The sequence below is a fragment of the Hippocampus bargibanti genome, linkage group LG10 (assembly GCF_051943395.1).
Source record: "Hippocampus bargibanti isolate YZ-2025 linkage group LG10, ASM5194339v1, whole genome shotgun sequence".
Taxonomy (NCBI): domain Eukaryota; kingdom Metazoa; phylum Chordata; class Actinopteri; order Syngnathiformes; family Syngnathidae; genus Hippocampus; species Hippocampus bargibanti.
Window position 1 is genome coordinate 15,227,227 of NC_142743.1, and position 20,577 is coordinate 15,247,803.

Sequence of the window (20,577 nt, forward strand, 5' to 3'; positions counted from 1 at the left end):
TTGGATCAGTGGAGGATGCTTGTTGTGTGTATGGTGATTCTTTTGCTGAAGAGAAGACATGATGCATGACAACTCAGAAGACGTGTATGGATGAAAGAACCAGAATCCCACACTTTTCAAGGTAAAAAGACTAGTTGTCTTTTACCTCCAGAAAGCTAAACGAGACGAGGTTTACAGTGAATGCAGTTCCGAAGATGGAAAGCAATGTTTTTCTTCCTTTCCTGGATCAGTTCATGATGACCCCACTTGTCACTTGGGTATGTGATTGATTCACTGTGATTGCAGATGATTAATTTCTGCAGATGTGACTGATCACGTGGTTCTTTGCAGGTAAAGACGTTTGTTACTCATGATGAAGGACGACATGTGAACTTCAGTGAATTGCTGGATGGAGTCTTTTTGAATGAAGTCATGAGCCAAATGTAAGGCAATTTGCGGCTCTATGTCCACTTTTGAAATTATTGTGACTACAGACGTTTCAGCATTTTTAATGTCCTTTTTCAGGTACATGTACAATAATGCTCTTTCTCCAATTCAGTCTTTTTTCCACATTTTATCTCATTCGTTCGACAACTATATGCTACGAGTTATGGCAATACTCTGCATGCATGCATCGACAACTGCATGCTACTGGTGACTTGAGGTATCGAATTCAACCAATTTATCGATCATCAAATTAATGACAACTGCTTTGATAATGTATTAATAATTTAGATCTATCGTTTCATTTTAAATTCTCAAAATACTTTGATTGAACCCACACATAAATACAGTATTCTCTGATTTCTGTCAAATTTCATGAAAACAACGATTACTGAGGTCAACATTTTTTTTATTTATTTTTTTTTTATTTTTTATCAGAGAGGCAAGTAAACTCTTCTAATTTTCTCATTTTAATTTCAGTGATGTCAAATCTGGCCTATTTTTTTCATTTGCACATCAGGTTTTCTAATAATAATAATAATAATAATAATAATAATAATAATAATAATAATAATAATAATAATAATAATAATGACCCTTTGATCGTCTCCTCTTTCATCTAGAACCGCTTCATACAACAAAGAGGTTGCAGAAAGTGCATAAGATTGAATAACTGTCTTTGTCTTTCGTGTTGTGTGACATTATTGGCTATTTTGTATTTTGTTTTTTTGTTTTTTGTTGTTGTTTCGACTTCAAGATGGCTCTGCGAGAGTGGTTGCCTTTATAGCCGCTCCTGTATTTTGTGATATGTAAATATCAAACCTAATCAATCCAATAATGACAGTCATATTAGTGATATAATAAAATTAATTCACGTCCATAGTTTCATGCGTAGTACAAGTCGCACACAGATGTCAACTATTGCACTTTTTTGCCTGACTAATGTTGTTAGCATACCACTTATATGCCAAAAGTCTCCTCATATTATGTGCACTAATGTCTTTGAAGAAGGCCGTAGTGAAAACAAACATGGCTAGTAAATCAAAATTTTGTGCCCCTTAGTGATTCCACCCAAGTGCAGAATTATTCCAATTGTTGTTCCTCATTAAATTTCCATAAAATCCTGCCCAAACACAGGAGACATCATAGATTTTGACAAGATGCTAGTTAAAGGATTATGATTTGTGCACCGTATGTTCAAAGGGAATTATCACCCCTCTTAGAAAACTGATGGTCTGCTGGCAATTGCTCCATGGTAGCAAAGGAGAAACTAGATGGACTAGATTGAGTGGGAAACTGGATAACCCCATATAATCTCGGAAAGCTTCCATTAGCCCACCCTTAAAATACAGTACAGTGTCTATTTATTCGTTTTATCAATTGGAGTCACAATAACCGGTTCACCATGAGAAGCGATTCTCAACTGGAAGGAGTGGAGGGGGTTGAGGCGGCATAATCTCTTGGATTGGGAGACCCTCTGGGATTAAAATCTGTCTGCTGGTATTTTCATGTCATTTGCACACAGATGGGAGGGAGGAGCAAAGGGGGTGACATAGAAATGGGGTGATGAAAAAATGGGTGGAGACAGGAAGACTGAAGGGTGTGATGACAACATCATTTCGCTGTGGGAGTGTGGAGAGTGTCAAAATTGCAGGAACATTCTTGATTTTTATTTTGTAATTTCTGAATTTATTCGGAGAGCAGTCAATGATTCAAAACATCGTACACTTGTCAGTCTGACTTGTTGATTGTCAAGTTTTTCTTGCTCTGTTCGGCTTCGTCTGCTACAACATGTTGGTCACTGGACCAATTGTTCACAACTGAAACGGAGGGTTAAAAAAGGGCTTATTAAATAAATCATTGCTTCTGTTTTATTTGATATTCAGTCTACATATGTGCCATCCACTAAGTGTTCAACATTTATTGGATCATGTTTGCGTAACTCTTACTGAAACAAACCAAAGGACAGTGAATATGATACCCACTCTCTGAGCCACCACTGCATTTTTCATTTGCCTAAATCAGGCTTGTCCAAACATTTTTTTCTATGATCCACATACAGAAAAATAGAATGATGCAAAGGCTACTGAAATTCTTCCCCTTTAATTTATTGAACTACTAACACTAACACATAGCCAAAAGTGGAACAAGCCGTCACAATTCACTCTAATTGCCTTTCATCCTCATTCCTCCTGACTTGCCACCCAGTATAGAATATAACCAGCCCAATGCAGGCAAACAGCCCAAATGTACATTTTAATGCCATGTACGGCAGGCCAGTAATAAATGAGGAGCGCGCCACAGGTGCTGGATGGATGCATGGTCGGATGGAAAGACTGACAGTGAATTGAAGACTGTTTCTTCATCAGACATCCTGTGGCCACACCTCATGCTGCGACTAAATGGAGCAAGGATCCAAGTCAGAGGCTCGAGAACTTGACCTTTCTTGTTCAGCAAATCAAGACATATTATTTGGTGAGTTTGTTTCTCCTTCGTCCATTCCAGCTCTAGGCTGCTAAACCCTCTCACAACTTCGGATTATAAAATTAGAACATTGGCTTCGGATTTTTCAATTCCACCTCAACTTTGAACACATGTACAGGATAACGCATGCGTAAACCTGATAGTTGGTCAGACTCATTTTCTTACAGATTGAGTTTTACCCTAAGACACATGCCCTAAATATCACCAATTCCAACATCTATGCAATCAGCACAGGAGCAGTTGGATCTCGGCACTAAAGCGGCAGTCTGAGTCCCCGAAAGAGTCACACATGTCTAGCATGAAATGCTGTGGCGCATGCCAATACTGATGATGCTTGGTGTATTCTGTCTAATTAATTAACTGTAGTTTGAGATAAATCAGAATCAGAATCAGAATACCTTTATTCGTCCCGCAATGGGGAAATTTGCAGTCCACAGCAGCAATTGAAGAGGGATGGGGTTGGGGTGGGAGTGAAAGGATAGAAAACAAGATATTCTAAGCATAACAAAATAAAAATGTCAACTGTATACTGTGCAAATGTAGATGTGCAAAAACCGTTCTATAAACAAGACTACATAGTGCAGAATCAAGAAAGATGCCTGACATTCAACTCGAGTGAGATTGCAAGAAAGTCCTTTTCAAGAAATGACTTCTTTTCACTTTAACAGCATGCCTAATGACTTCAATACATTCGCATATACTTCGATGAAAGGGTTTCTTCAGCAGTCATCTTTCGTTCGTTGAAGGTGTTGGACGTTTTGTTTCTCATCTAAGAGTCTTCATCAGCGAACTAAAATTTTGCTGGTAGCTCTGGCCTGATATGTATATCCCTACTGTCCAGAGGTGGCGGTGCCAGTCCTCTGCTCTGATAGGTCCCTGCTCTAAAGTTGGGGGGGGCAGAGAACTATTTCCCGAGGCTACACTGATTACTATTCTTCAAGTTTTTATTTTAAATACATAATCAGTGTAGCCTCAGGAAATAGTCCTCTGCACCCCCAACCTTAGAGAAGGGACCTATCAGAGCAGAGGTCTGGCACCGCCACCTCTGGATAGTAAGGATATATATATATATATATATATATATATATATATATATATATATATATATATATATATATATATATATATATATATATATATAGGGCCAGAGCTACCAGCAAAATTTTAGTTCGCTGACGAAGCCATTTGGATGAGAAGCAAAACGTCCGACACCTTTAAAGAAGTACAGATGATGGCTGACGACTGAGAGCCTACACAGACGATTTGCCTATACCGTATACCAAGACGTTATTTATGGTACATTGTTTATTGTTGTAAGAAACATTTTCATGTAGCACAATTTTGATATAATTTTTTGACTTCCATCCAAGTTGCTTTTGGCTATTTTGACCGTATAATGTTAACAAAGATGCTTTGCTTCATTTAACTGGAACATTCAAGTCTAGGGCAATGTTTTTAACTGAATACATACAGGAATCTACTGACGCGTAGTATTCTTCAAAGCAAAATACAGATGAGCTTTTGCAGCTACGCTCAGCCGCGATGTTATCATCTTATTTCCTTTGCTCTTTTTGGTTTGCATTTTATTTGACAGGAAAACCTGAGACAGTTGATTCTCATTCCGCTTCCAAATGTGCTTCTGCTTTCGCGGACTCCTTACACTGGTAAGCCATCCGTTCATTGTCTGCAAGGCTTGTACTCATTAGAGCAAGGAGATTGTCAGGTGAGCCGGAAGCAGTGATAGGTAGGTGTCTTTTCGCAAGACATGGAGTGCACCTTTGCACTGCCAATTAAATGGTAACTATGGACAGACAACCACTGACAATCACATTCACACCTGTGTACTATTTTAGAGTCTTAACATGCATGTTCTGAGATTATCGCAGGGGGGCAGAGTCCTTGGCATCGCTATGAACCTCATGGTTCGATTTCTATTCTTCAGGTTTTGATTTGACTTGATAGTAATTCTTCAGGTTGCCATTCCATTCAGTTTTGAGTAAGAAGTGAAGTAAGAAGTGAATCATTATGCAAATGTAAGCACATCTGGCGTGTCCAGTTATTGTGAGCAAGAAAACAGTAGCAAATTAACATTTGCACATATATTTGTTTGTACAGATGAAGTTCAAATGTAAAAAATATGATATTTCTTTCCTGATAATGAGTTTTAACAATTCCACTTTTTCTACTGTTACTGCTTAACAATCAATGAGCGTCACATGAGCCAAATTCATCTGGCAATCTGAATACGAATGCAAATTCCATGCCTTCTCCTGGATTTTCATTTTAACATTTCAATATAAGGTGTATGTTCTGACTTGAAACAGAGCAAAGTCTGGTGGAATTGAAGAAGCTATTGCTGTTGCTCCTGGGATGTGCAGTCCAGGTAAAAATTCAACTGGTGTCTCATATGCGAAATCTGTGATGTACAGGGCTACTATATTGTTTGGTGACAATATGGTTGGAAAAACAATCGATATGATGTATTTTATGTTTGCTTTTCAGTGTGAGAAGAAAGAAAAGTACATTGAAATCATCCAGACGCTTGACTTTGGCACCAAAGCAGCCATCGCTGTGCATATTCAAGAGGTATCTTGGATTGATTTTTCAGTCACTTCTAAGTCTGTGTTAACTGGCTGTTCTCACTGAGATAAAGATCATTTGCAAAACTAACCTAGCAGGCAATAATAAATAAAAATAATTATAACCCGGCAATATGTGTGCATCTCCCCTGATGCCATTATTGTCCTTCTCCCAATCCAGCTGACTCACAGTCAAGACAATTTACTTGACCTGCATTGGTTGGAGTGCAGTAACATGACCGCCGATGAGCTGGAGGTTATGGCAAAGACCATGGCCGTCAATCTTCAGCACTTGCTGGATCAAAGGGACGCCCATCTGGAGGTAAGGCGTGGTACTATTGTATTGTACTACAGTATTTGGAAATATTGGCAAATAGCTGAGAAATCAAAATATGCACGTGTAATTGGGCTTGGAATCTGAAAGGGGTCTCAATAAAAAGGAAATGTCTCAAACAACAATTGTCACATTCACCTAGGTAAAGTATAAATAAAAGTGGATGCGGCCCATCTTAAACAATCAATCTATTGCTCAATTGGGGAATTGTTTTGCTTTGTGTAAGCGGGTTTGGTAAATGATACAACTTCTGGATAGAGTTGAGGTTCTTTATTGGGACGGCTGTGTTGGTTGGAGGGAGAAGGCAATTGACACGTGTGCCTCTAGTAGGCTCTCATCAGACTGACTTGCAGCAGCGTGCATGCTCCTTTGGTCTATAGCCAGGCATCACTAGTCGAACAAGCAAATACGATTTGCTCATATCATTACAGGAATGGTCTAAAACTTTCTGGTAAACCTGAACCTTTTTTCTTGTCAAACCAGAAAGAAATGCTCGGATGAGTTTAGTCATGTGACTAAGAACCTCAAAGCCTCAAGTGTTTCAAAGACCTTTATAAAGAAATCAGAAATTTTGAACCAGGTCCTGTTGTACGTCAGTGAGGTGATGTAAACCTCCCAAATTGAGGGTGGTTTGGGAGAATGGCCAATCTCACTGACACAGTTCAAAATCTTGGGAGCGATTCTTGATTGTTTGTCTCTTACTGGTGTTGGCGCGTGTACATTTTCAACTGTGCTTGCTTCCGCAACAAAAAAAAGTACATTGGATCAGTACATTTTGTTAAATTGTTGCACACAATTAAATGTGGATTAAAACTACCGGTGTATTTTCTTAATTTGATGAATAGTCTATTGAAAGATGTCATCTGCGCCCTAATTATTTTATTACATGTGACCACTTGACAAAATAGAATTGAGTAAATTTGACGTTGCGTTATTGTGTAACCTGTGATGTGTTCTGATGATTTATCCCTTTGTGTTTAGACTATAGCGGAGCTAACCCAAGAAAAGGAAGGTGTGGTTCGTGTGCTCTGTAACTCAACCAACTCACAGCCGTCCATCTATCCTCCCAGCATGCAACAGCAGCAGGTGGGAACTCAGCAACACTTGGCGGTGGAACTTGCCGACTCTAAGGCCAAGATCAGGCGACTTAGGCAAGAGCTGTGAGTATTTTATGGATAAAGACAAAAGCCGCTTTATCCTATTACTAAAAGCAGAATGCTCTTTATAATTGATTTGTAATTAAAATTGTCATTTAATAAAAACATTCCAAGCTCCCAATTACATATTATAATACTCACTTTTATTGACACAGAGACATTGAGTGAAGTCAGTGTTGACCATTATTTGATTGCAATGGTCAAAATGACCCCAGAATTGCTCCGATGACTAACTATGTACAGTAGTTTAAAAGAATCTGAAAACTAATGTGAAATTTAAAAAAAATGTAAAGACTTTTTCAATGTGACGTTTAAATAAATAAGTACAACCTTAATGTGTTATTCATTGCGGTACATTTATATTTTTGCGACTTTAAAAATGTATTGCTCGATCATTGATGATATATAACTTTCATGTGTTATGTCTCCCCATTTGAATGACACTATCTATTGTGTTAGAAAAAGGTTTCCTCTGCATGCCATCAAACTCAAATAGAAAAGTCTGAATAAGTGGAAATGTAGACCGCGGGGAACTGTGTTTGCTACTTTATGTGAGCTGTCTGTCCTCTGGAGACTTTCCAGTAGTGACTGAATGAGAGAGTTACAGCAGGATAAGAGATGCCCTGGGGAGTTTGTCCCACATTAATGCCTTCCTGGCAATTTCAATGCTTGCGCACTATACCCCTGACCCACATCGGTCGGCTCTGTGCTTGGACAGCTTATGTGTGCACATGCACACTAACCCTGATCACAAACCCTAAGAGCAATGTTGATCGTCACCATCCTCCAAATTTTTATCCTTGCTCGCTGGGTCAGTCAGACAGTCGTGTGAAAAAACACATTCAACCATGACCATGTTTATTTGTTTCTCTCTTGATCTAGCACACAAACCAGTTATTTCAACTAAGCAGGTGTGCTTCACTGTTCGCTATTCCTAACACACAACGTGGCTTCGTTGGCCGTCGCAGATATCCAAAAATGTTATTTGTAATTAATAATGCCTGTGAATCTTAAAGATGTGATCGTTTTCGCAACCAAGAAGTCAGATGTTCTTCTTGTGTCTGTGTGTATGTGTGTGTGTGCACATGTGTCTGCCCTCCAGAGAAGAGAAGAGTGAACAAATGCTGGACAACAGACATGAGCTGGAGAACATGGAGGCAGAGCTAAAGAGAATCCAGCAGGAGGTTTGTAGAAAAACAAGACAAACAATGAATTGACACATAACATGAAACACAGTTACCCCTTGGTCCTTCTCTGTGGAAATATTAAGCTTTTAAAAAACTGCATTCCGTTGTTAAGACATGCTTATTTGCTATGAAATAACAGATATCAGACTTCCCATTTAGCCCAGATTAAAATTTGTAGTTGAAGTATGAAAGTTTTACTCTGCTTAAGCCTTCTAACCTAGTTTGATGCTATGTGTTAACTTGTACTAATATATCTGTATACGTGGTAAACAATGATCAGTCGGGCTAATATTTTTTTCCTGAAAGAAGAGCAGCATATGGTATAATTATGAGGAGCATGTTTTCTCAACAAACTGGGTTTTGAGCCAAAGTTTGAATTCATCCATCTATCAAGTTTCAAATCCACTTTATCCTCACAAGCATTTCGAGAGTGCTGGAGCCCACCTGTCTTCGGGCAGTAGGCGGGGACAACCCCAAACAGGTTGCCAGCCAATCGCAAGGCACACAGAAACGACAACCACTCACGCTCTGACTCACACCTTGGGACAATTTGGAGTGTTCAATCAGCTTACCGTCCATGTTTTTGAAATATTGGAAGAACCCGGAACTACCGGAAGAAAACCCACACAGGCCCGGGAAGAACATGCAAACTCCATACAGGAAGGCCGGAGCTGGAATTGAACCCGGTGCCTCTGCAATGTGAAGTCGACGTGCTAACCATTCCACTACCGGGCCGACTGCAACCGTTTTGCCTCATGATAATTTTAATATCTGGTGCCAGCGGAATTGTGGAATTGTAACCTTTTTTCTAATAATCAGAATTTTTGTCAACTAATTTGCTACAAACCATGATTTTGTATGAATCTTCTTCATCAGAATTTGAAGCTGCTTGTAGATGCCCGGGCAGCACGTGCCTACCGCGACGAACTGGATGCACTGAGAGAGCGGGCACTCAAAGCTGACAAGCTGGAGTGTGAAGTGGGACGCTACAGGGAGCAAATGCACAAGATGGAATTTTACAAGGCCAAAGTGGAGGTAAAACAACTATAATTAACTTGTTTTCACTGAGTCATATCTGTTTCCATTCCTGATTAATTGAAGAAAACCATACACCGAAGGTACAGTTTGCTTTCAAAAGGTTTGGGTACACTTCATGCAAAAATTATTTATTCAATTTCAATGAGGCATTTCATTGGACGTATTTATTTATGTATTTATTTATGCTTTTATTCTTGATCATGTAAATTAGAGTTTTAATACAATTAATCGGAAATGGGAACCCAATTGTGTGTTTAACTTATATTTTGGTTTATTTCATATCAGCATTACATATTTACATTGGCAGTACATGTTATCCCTCCTTCACCTCAGGAGCTTAAGGAAGATAACAGAGTTCTGCAAGAAACCAAAGAGGTACTCGAGGATCAGTTGGAAGGCTGGAGAGCACGCTCAGATAAAATCCACCAGCTCGAGAAACATAGCCTGCTCCTGAAGGCTCGGATACATGACATGGAGCAAGTAATAGTTCCGGTTGTCTTCATACGAAGCACAGTCATTGTGACCGTATTTTGCACACTAAAAGGCACGCCTAAAAGCATTCCATTTTGTCAAAAACCCAGCTAAAGCTGTATCGTATTGTATTCCCCTGAGCATATCTCCATCTAGTGTACGCATAACGCAACCACAGCCAAGATTGTAGCTTTCATTCAATGTGCCTTAAAATGAATGCAGTGCGCCCTGTAAATGAAAACATTGAAGGTGTGCCTTTATACTGCGAAGCGCCCAGTAGTGTGGAAGATAGGGTATATTAATTTCAATATCTTAAATTAAAAAGAAGCTAAGCAATATGCATTCCCCCTTTAGGGAAGGGATACAGATCGTAAATGCATTGAGGAGCTGCAGGAGGAAAACCTGGCTCTGTGTCTAGCACAGAGGAGGAGCATGGAGGAGTCCCAGCACCTGGGATGGGAGTTAGAACAACTGTCGAAGAGCTACGACATTACTACGGGTAAGAGGAAAATATTACTCAGTCCAATCACAGCTCAAGTATTTTCCAATACGCGGGTTATTACTTGTTCCACGCGCAAAACAAACGTGTCAAGGGATTTGCTGCCAGAGTTAATCACCTATATGCATTTGTCTAAAGGGCAGCAGACTTTAAGTGAGGAGGTGAGTGAGCGGATCCGTAGTGGGCTGTTGAAGTTGGAGAAGGAGAACCAAAGTCTCCTGAACACTGTCGAGGAGCTCAGAACTGCGTGTACTCACAACCACAACGCACAGTCCAACAAGAACAGGCACCACACTGAGAAGGATGGTGACCGGCAGGTGATCTACTGCACTGACAAATGGACTTCAGCATCACGTGAACACATCATATCAATGACTCCATATTCCCGTGAGCAGAACTGCAGCAATACATCCACCCAAGTTGCAGTCAAACAGAAAACCTTTAATAGAGATGCCGAATATCAAACACCAGAACACGACCACGAATGCCTCCACCACTTAACTAATATAGCCAATACTCCTCACGTTCAGAATAAAGGACAGTTGGAGGACAAAACCAGCGTAGAACGTTGTGAAGAGGTGATAGCCGAGCTCCAAGTGTATGAAAATAGTCTCGGAGGAGTTCGTTATTCTGTTGGATCACACAATCCCTCTCCTGGCTCAAGAAGCAGCAGCTCGAGCCATGACGGCTTCTTCATGGACCCGCCAGCACATTTCATCAACACCAAGAAGCGCACAGAGCGTCTGGAGGCCAAATTCAGGGCCTTGGATTCCTTCAATCAACAACTGCAAACGTCCCTTTGTAACACGGGTATGTTTTGGATTAGAGTATATTCAGATTTTGGTGAGACCCCTTGAAGACTTCCCTTTTTTGGGGAATCCTCTTCTCTAGAGCGAAAAGTCCAACGATTGGAAGCTGAGGTCCAAGAACTGGAGGCAGAAAACCAAAGCCTCCAGGTCACTTTAGAAGAACTCAGGATTACTGCAGGTCGTTTGGACCAAGTGGAAACAGAGAAGCGCAGTTTGGAACTAGAAACAGTCGCATTGGAGAAGGTAAAGCGGCAATTGGAGAAGGAGTCTCGTCGACTGCGTCAGCAGGTAAATGCCAGGTGACCAGATTTTGAGCCTACATTCATTATGGCTGATCATATAGTAACAATCGCTACATCATCCATGCTAGGTTGAAATTCAAGAAGCCAATTTGGATAGCAGCAATGTCTGCATGGCGAGCCTGGAAAGGGAGTTGCGCTGTCTGGTGAAAGAGGTTGAGGAGTTAAGGGAGACAGCTGAGAGGGTGAAAGCACTGGAGAGAGACAACAGAGAACTGGCCAAGCAAGCTGCTATCGACCAGAGGACCCTGGACACCCTCAGAGAAGTAACAAGGAGACTAAATTTGCTCTAACCTTGACTTAAAATTGATTTTTTTGTTCATGTTTTTAGTCCAAAATATTTAATATCCATTGCACTTTCAAGTGAGCTCCAATAATCTTAACATAACTTTATATCATGTTTCAACTTTTAATAAACAGAATCCACAATGTATTATAACCTGAATACTACAATATTCACAAACACATGCTTGATATGTTGCATGATTGTAATTTTACTCAGCAGAATTTCACTGACTCCCAGTGAAAAGAGCTTCCAATATTATCGACCAGTAATATATTTATTATCCTGATGAAGGTCCTGGGTGTTCTAGATCCTATCCGAGCGCTCACCCTGGTTTTGTTGACTGCCTTTTAGGAGCTTGTCAGCGAGAAAATGAAGACCCGACAAAGAGAGGATGAACTCAATCGTTTGTCCCATGAGCAGGAGATGAGGGTTCTCAACCAAGAGAGTAAACAATCTGTGGAATTTGACATAGCCGAACGCAGGTGTATATTGGATTGTTTCTCTTTTGAAAATGGGGAAAAAGGACATACCCAACTGCTTTGAATATTGAAGGATATAATTGTCCATGCAGCAGGTTCCATATGCTCGAGTCACAGTTAGAGTTGTCCTTGAAGAAGTCCCTTCAAATCAAAGAAGATAAAGTGGCGGCACTGGAGGCCCGTCTCCATGAATCCTCTGCCCTTAGTCAGCAACTTTGCCAAGAGCTCAGAACTGTAAGTTAAATGACAAAATACTCTTGTACTGTAAATAGCACAGCCACCTTATGATGATGATGCAATACAGTTACACGTATATCAATATGCTTTTCTTATATTTTCACTATGTACAGTTTGTGTTTTTTTTTTATCTTTTCACCCCAACCCCTTTCAATTGCTGCTGTGGACTGCAAATTTCACCATTGTGGGCCTATTAAGGGCTTTCTGGTTCTGATTATACATTTAGATGAGAATGTCTTGTTTTGTCCAGCCGCAGGTCTTTCAACTCTGCTTTGCCACACAGGTGAAAGTGAGCTATGAAGCCCTGCAACAAAAGCAAGAGGAGGAGGAGGTGGCTGAATCATGCTCACCCCCACTGAAAGAGAATGGAAAGGCAATGAGAGAATGGCTGCGTGAAAGCCACGAAGCCACCAAAGAGCTGCTGAGTATTAAAGACCGGCTGGTTGAAGTAGAGCGGAATGTAAATTGACATTCATTTCTAATGACCGCACAATTCCAAAGCATTAAAATGTGTCCTAAAGATGGTACATCCTTTAACCTGTTCATTCAATTACATTATAAGAAAACCAATTCGCCTCATTGTCTCTTTCTACTTGTTTCCTCTTTCTAGAATGCAACATTGGAGACAGAGCGCCAGACTACGCAGGGTCATCTGAAGCAGTTGGAGCATCATTCTGACAGTCAACAGGCTCAGATCCTCGCCCTGCAGAGGCAAGCTGCCTCTCTGCAGGAGAACAACACCACTTTGCAGGCACAAAACGCAGACCTGCAGGTACAGGACCGAGAGCTTAGACACGGGCGTGTACCTTGTCTTTAAGTGAACTGAAAGATTTGCTTTTCAGGTGGAAAAATCCACACTGAACTCCCAGTGTGCTTCCTTGATGGCTCAGAATGCTCAATTGCAACAGCAGAAGGTGGGAATCGAAAACGAGAAGGACAACGCGATGCATGAACGCGAAGAGCTGCGCGGTGCTCACGAGCAGCTATTACGTGACCACGAGCGTCTGGCGGCGCTCCACGAGCGACAAGCCACAGAGTATGAAGTGCTCATGGGGAAACATGGCTGTCTGAAAAATGCCCATCGGACACTGGAGCTTGAGCACCGCACACTGCAGGACAGGTGAGAAAAACAAGAAGGAATCAACTTATCGTGTTTGCTAACTTTTAAAACTACAGTAAAGTCTCGTTATATCGACATTCTCGGGAGTCCGAAAAAATATCGATATAACCGGGACTATCGATATATCCGACCCTGCGCGCATGTAATTTTCTCCTTGCATTCATAGAAATAGTATCGTAATAAGCGGTACTATCGATATAACCGATATCGATATAACGAGACTTTACTGTATTATTATATTGCGTTGTCCTCAATCCCAGATGGCGCAGCACTATCATATTTCAGAACTAACTATTAAGATTTGTAGTTGTTTATTTCTTCAATAAAAATGGCATCAGGTAACCCCATTTCACATGTAGTTTGTTAGCACTTCATTGTGTGTTAATTTTATCAGTCCACGTGATAGAACAAATAGTTGAACTAGTCGTTGTTGCGGCTTTAAGTTTTTTCCAACGTTTGGTCACTGCAGTAACTGCTGAATATGTTCAAAGTGTATGTCATGGAAGAAAGTTTTTTTTCATTTCTCATTTGAGAAGATGTTGTGATGTCCAAGCACATTTTACTTCCATCCCAAAAAATGGGTGGTGATCAAGTGGTTACCGCACTGACCTCACAAGGTTCAGTTCTCTGTGTGGACTTTGCATGTTTTCCCAGTGCTTGATTGAACACTTCAAATTGTCCTGAGGTGCAAGTGTGAGTACGAATGGTTGTTTGTGTCCGCGCGCCCTGCGATTGGCTGGCAACCGGTCCAGGGTGTCCCCCGCCTATTACCCAAAGACAGTTGGGATAGGCTCCAGCACCCCCCACGCCCCCACACACTCTCAGACACTCATGAGAATAAAGCGGATCGGAAAATGGATGGATATTTGATTTTACTTCTTTTACTGTTAGGTACAACAACCTGTTGCAGCAACAGACCAAATTAGAAGATGTGGAAAAATCTCTGAAGGAAGAGCAGATGAGAATGAATTTGGAGAAAGAACATCATAAGACCACTGCTGCCGAATGTTGCAGGCTTCGGGATGAGAAAGACTGGTGAGAAAAAGCAAATGCATTTGCAACACAGGCCGAGGCCAGACCAGGGGCTGATTATGATCAGCAGAGATTATTTTTTTTCTGTGTGCCACAATGTTGTAATCTGTTTTTGTATTTTTCTTCCAGGCTGAACCAAAGTTATCGGCAGCTTTTGAACGACAATGAGTTACTAACAGCGGATCATAAGCAGCTCAAGAGCCAACTAAATGAGACCAAGCTGTCACACACCTGGCTGGAGGCAGACTTTTCCAAGATCAAAAATGAGTATCAACAACTTGATATCACATCCACAAAGCTCACCAATCAGTGTGAGGTGAGCACTTTTCAATCCATCACGTGCATTTTTCAGGGGGTTGCGTAAGACCTTTATTATCAGATTTTTTTTTTTTGGGGGGGGGATTGTTTACATTGAATCCATACCCTTCTGGTGACCTGTGTGATTAGTTGCTAAACCAGTTGAAGCGGAACCTGGAGGAGGAGAATCACCATCTTCTCAAGCAAATTGACACGCTGATGCTGCAGAACCGGACTCTGTTGGAACAGACAATGGAGAGCAAAGATTTGTTCCACATCGAGGAACGACAATATATGTAAGCAGCAAGAATAACATAATTACTGCATTTAAGCACAGTAAATAATTATTGATATATAAATACTGTATACATTTTATATAAATAAAAGTGGAAGATGACACATTTGTCAAGGCAAACAAAAATGTAACAAATGGATTTGGTGGTACTGTACATCTTCTCCAGTTCCACAATTCCATCTTCAAGTTGTGGCTCATCAAAAATGATCAACAAGCAACTCTGTGATTTTCAACAGAAAATGGAATAATCGGTAGTGTTCTCCTATCCCTGTAAGGAGACCGTAATTTAAAGTAAAAGTGCCTTTCTTAAATTGTTATTTTTTTTAGATTGACATGTGAAGCTAACCATCTGCCTCGTCAGGTCCTCGCTTGCTTAAGAAATTTAAAAATAAATAACTTTTTCTGTTTGTTCAGTGACAAACTTAATGATTTGAGGAGGCAAAAGGAGAAGCTTGAGGACAAGATAATGGACCAGTATAAATTTTATGAGCCTGCAGCTCCTCGCAGGTAAGTTTCTTGACATTTGTGGTTGGTACAGATGATGAGCTAATCTGATTTGATCCCAATGGACTCCTGGAAACTAGGGTACACTTACAAAAGAATTTCTTACAACAACGCTTTTGTAAATGCTCATCTTCAACAGGCGAGGAAACTGGATCACTCTCAAGCTGAAAAAGTTGATCAAATCTAATAGCCGTGAACACGGACTAGAACGCCCTCTCACACCAGCAAACTCGGAGGCTCACCTCTCATGTCACGACAGCAGCTCCCTCATTAGTTCAGACGGCTCTGCGGGGTCCACCAATACATCAGCAGGTGATGCCATACCACCGCAGCCAAACAGTGAGTTTGAGCTTTCAGACTTTTTCATAAACAAGCTACAGTCTGACTGTGTATAGAATGCCTTAACATTCTTTACGCAAAGTTGATGAGCACGGTCTTCTACATGCACTACATGCACATTGTATCTTATTTCTCTTAACTCCCCCCTCCCCTTGACCCTTCCCTTCATTCACACCTCTCCTTTATCATCTCTAACTTCACTCATCACTGCTCTGGATCACCTATGTGGATGCTGTCTGTTAAAAAGCCACAATGAAACGAAGGAGAAACTGGTGGAAGAACAAAGATAAACTGGAAACTCTGCTCCAACGTTCCTTGTGTAAGACTGTTCTCAAGTATTTGCTCCTTCCTTCACCATCGCTTTTCATTCAATTGCTAAATTAAAAATGAAAATGCGGTGCCACTTTGTGGTACTCCATCACATCAGAACTTACCGCAGCAATTAGAAGTCATTGGATTAATATCAGCATCAACAGGATTCAGTCTAGTACACAGGTGTCAAACTCAAGGCCCGGGGGTCAAATCTGGCCCGCCATATCATTTTATTTGGCCCGCAAAAACAAATCAAGCATGTCAAGTGCCATAATTCGTGCTAAAGTCCGAACCAAATTTTAAAATGGTCGTATGAAAACCACAATAACAGTCGTTATTCTTGATTTCAGATTTGAAAACTAGTTATTCAATAATTCATTGTGAATTCTCTATGTTATATGTGGAGAACATGAAACATTGTCAATGTTTCCCCAAATTCATAACGGCCCTCGAGAGGAAACCGTAACTACAATGTGGCCCGCGACAAAAAAATGACTTTGACACTCCTGTTCGAGTACATGCAATTGGCTCCATTTGTAAACGGATATGTTTCCCAGCAAAGCTAATTTGTCTCAGTCTCTATGAGCTCCAATACACTCTCATTCATCCATTCCATCACCCCACTGTCCTGTTCTCTGGTACAACATTGCAGCCCTCGGCAGTTTGCAATACATCTCTGCCCCGTTGGAGCAGGAGCACTGGGCAGACAGCTATGAGAAGCAGGAAGGGTCAGAAGCTGATGTGCGGGACAGGAAAAAAATATTGACCTCATTCCTGAGCACATCCATCCTGTCCACACTTCACTTGCATCCTCCCCCTGAACCATCCATCCAACTCCACACCATAGCCACTGTCACTGATGTCCCAGATTTGTTCCCACCACAGAAAGGTACACATTTACGAGCCACTGATGATTTATTTGACACTGTGATATTTTTAAATATGTATATTTTTATATATGTTAAAGACTCCCAATCAACAGAATGTAAATGTGTGTGTTTAAAAATGATTTCTGCTTCACAGACAAGGACTCAAATGATAGTGCTGCGCCAGCTGGAATTGAGGACAACGACAAGCCACAGCATCGCGGTAAAGCTTTGTGAATAGCCGTTTAGAGGATTCAGCAAATACAGATGTATTACCCTTGTCGGAATTAGACTAAATCCATCAAATCGCTATCATGACCTTGTTTCATATTAATCTGCATGCTAACCACAAATTAAAAAAATACATATAGGAAAAGATGATGCACTTCCCCCTTTCCTTATTAACTTGTAAGGTTTCAAAATTATAAAACCCTGCTTTCGAGTAGTAGACATTTGTGAAAGAATACATACATACATACATACATACATACATACATACATACATACATACATACATACATACATACATACATACATACATACATACATACGCACATACATACATATACGTGTGTTTGTGTATATATATATATATATATATATATATATATATATATATATATATATATATATATATATATATAAGGTGACAGTCGTGCCTGTGGTGGTCGGAGCACTTGGGGCAGTGACCCCCAAACTCGACGAGTGGTTGCAACAGATCCCGGGAACAACATCGGATATCTCGGTCCAGAAAAGCGCAGTGCTGGGAACAGCACGGATACTGCGCAGAACCCTCAAGCTTCCTGGCCTCTGGTAGAGGACCCGAGCTGAAATGGGGACAGACACCACCCATGGTGGGTGAGACGAGGATTTTATATATATATATATATATATATATATATATATATATATATATATATATATATATATATATATATATATATATATATGTGTGTGTGTGTGTATATATATACAGCGCTAGTGGCCGGTAGTCAAGTGGTAAGCACAGTGACTTCACAGGGTATAGGTCATGAGTTCAAATCCCGCTCTGGCCTCCCTACGTGGAGTTTGCATGTTCTCCCCAGGGCAGGGTGGGTTTTCTACGGGTCCTCCGGTTTTCTCCCTCATTCCAAAAACATGCAGAGGAGGTTGATGGAATACTCCAATTGTCTCTAGGTGTGAGTGTGATCGAGGTGGGTGGTCATTTGTTCTGTGTGTGCCCTACAAGTTTCTGTGTGAAGGGTTGTTTGTCCCTGTGTGCCCTGTGGTTGGCTGGAAACAAATTCAGGGAGTGTCTAAAGACTGCTGGGATAGGCTCCAACACCCGCCGCAACCTGAGTGGGGATAAAGCTTTCAGGACAATGAAAAAATATATATTGATTTTAGCATATTAAAAATTCGTGACTAGAGGCATTTTTTTTTGTATGACGTCTCACACACACTGAAAACTACAGCCAAAATATGAAATACGTATATCATAAAAAAATAAACACTTGATTGTGCAGAATTACTAGATGATTGTGTACAAGTGAGTGAATATTGTTATTAAAAATACTATACTGTAGTGTATATTATGTCTCTTCTCAGGGCTTAATGTCACCTGGAGTGGAGCGCAAAGTCAGAGCAGTGGTGAGTTCAGCATAAGCCTGGAAAATGAGCCCTGGTCAAATGGCGGCAGCCCTGTCCAGAAGACACAGTCTCGCCACTCCTCTGCGTCATGCCCGCCACCCAGGGACACTTCCACACCCCAACACACAGAGAAGACCTCCTCCATAGCGCACAAGGAGAAAGCCTTGACCAGTCCGAGGACAAACAGCCAGGAATCAGAGCTCAAGGGTCCATCTCACCTGAAAGACCTGACACCCAACCATGACTTCTGGCTCACGAGGGGAACAAAGAGCATCAGAAGGGGATCTAAAGGAAAAGTAACACGTCGCTCTTCAGACTCTGGCGGCATGTCAAGTACAAGTTTGAGATCTAACTCCAGTAATATGGAATGTAACCACACTTCCGCTTGTTCACCAATTACAGTGTTTTATGTTCAGGGAAAGTCGTCCTCAATGTCTGGGTGCCTCAATTGCTTCTCCAATCCTCTCGGGAAAGAAGAGCGTCTCAAAGGGTACAGGGACTGTAAAAGTCTTCCTCGTGCCAGTAGTGTCATTTCCACAGCTGATGGGTCATCTAGACGCCCTAGCATAAATAACGACTGCAGGGATGTAAGCAAGACGGAAACACTTCCTGTCCCCATCTCAGAGAAGTGCAATAGCCAAGAGAAAGGAGAAACAGCAGTCATGTGCAACCAACAACTGCAAAAAGTCATTGAAAATACTGCGCCAGCCAAACCTCCAAGACATCCTGAGGCCATTGTTGCCAAAAACCCTCCTAAACCCCCTGTGCAGGAGTCAGATTTAAACACCCCATTTAGTCTTAACTCTGTCTTCTCAAACACAATCTTCAGTGATTCTGAGGGGATTTGTACAAATGCGATTGAGGGGAACAGCCCGACAGATATTATCTCTTATTAGACCAACTGCAACGCAAAACTGCACTCTGGTGAACCACAGGTCTACTCATGAAAAAAATCAAAACACTCAACATGGAGCAGGATTGAGAGGATGATTTAGATAGCCCTGTAAAGATTTCAGAGCAGTTTAGGTTCACTTCACTTTGTCCCCTGGTGTTCTGTGCTTTTGATCTACATAATGTCAAGCCCCTCAGCATGACAAATGGTGATAAACAAAAATGTAGCAGTTAGCACATTTATACAGGAGTTTTTGTCTGCCACAACTCACGCTCATGCTCAATCCACTCAGACTGCTAGCGGACTTATCTCCCTTATCTCAGTGATGTCACGCTCCCCCGTCTAGCCTTGCCCCCAAACATGCGAATCACAAGCATCGGAAGTTTGTGTAAGCGCGCAGTCGTACAGGAGTGGGCCATCGATGAAAAGGTTTCTTCAGTCGTCATCTGTACAAATGACAAAGCCTCTTGGATGAGAAGCGAAACGTCCGACACCTTCAAAGATGTACAGATGACGGCTGAAGAAACCTTTTCAACAAGCACCGGACGTTACAACACGTTATAACCAATGTTCTGTCACAAACACTGGCTGGCTTTACAGCAGCTCCTAGATTTTGTTTTTCTCCTTCTTCTTTTTCCTTTACTCTTCCTTCCATAACTTTGCTGATGTGATTTGGGAATTTTCCATGATGAGACTAATAAAAGTTATCTTATCTTATTATATTTAAATGATAACTTGAAAGAATTATGATGTTTTTATGTAATAGAATTTGTAAAATTAATTAAGCTTTTAAAGGAAGTATTGTATAATTTCTCTCCTTGAATAAAATAGATATATGGGTAAAAGAGTGAATTGTGATATTGTTGGTTTGAGAGGGGTGAGAGAAAGAAAGGGAGAGAGAGAGAGAGAGAGAGAGAGAGAGAGAGAGAGAGAGAGAGAGAGAGAGAGAGAGAGAGAGAGAGAGAGAGAGAGAGAGAGAGAGAGAGAGAGAGAGAGAGAGAGAGAGAGA

The 20,577-nt window shown here is 41.0% G+C and overlaps 1 protein-coding gene across 1 annotated transcript; it reads left to right on the plus strand.

Moving 5' to 3' along the window:
- The first annotated feature begins 5 nt into the window (after positions 1 to 5).
- Positions 6 to 20,391, plus strand: LOC148892605 (girdin-like). Its single transcript, XM_089006730.1, has 29 exons — positions 6 to 257; positions 331 to 422; positions 2,793 to 2,898; positions 4,502 to 4,571; positions 5,232 to 5,290; positions 5,410 to 5,493; positions 5,668 to 5,808; positions 6,802 to 6,980; positions 8,080 to 8,161; positions 9,041 to 9,199; positions 9,536 to 9,682; positions 10,028 to 10,172; positions 10,311 to 10,982; positions 11,064 to 11,269; positions 11,352 to 11,546; positions 11,918 to 12,048; positions 12,138 to 12,279; positions 12,566 to 12,742; positions 12,893 to 13,054; positions 13,125 to 13,402; positions 14,294 to 14,437; positions 14,564 to 14,750; positions 14,882 to 15,027; positions 15,441 to 15,533; positions 15,670 to 15,869; positions 16,117 to 16,188; positions 16,834 to 17,070; positions 17,205 to 17,270; positions 18,635 to 20,391. Exons 1-29 carry the CDS (start codon positions 195 to 197, stop codon positions 19,570 to 19,572), a joined length of 5,373 nt encoding a protein of 1,790 aa, XP_088862856.1. The 5' UTR covers positions 6 to 194; the 3' UTR covers positions 19,573 to 20,391.
- The last annotated feature ends 186 nt before the right edge of the window (positions 20,392 to 20,577 follow it).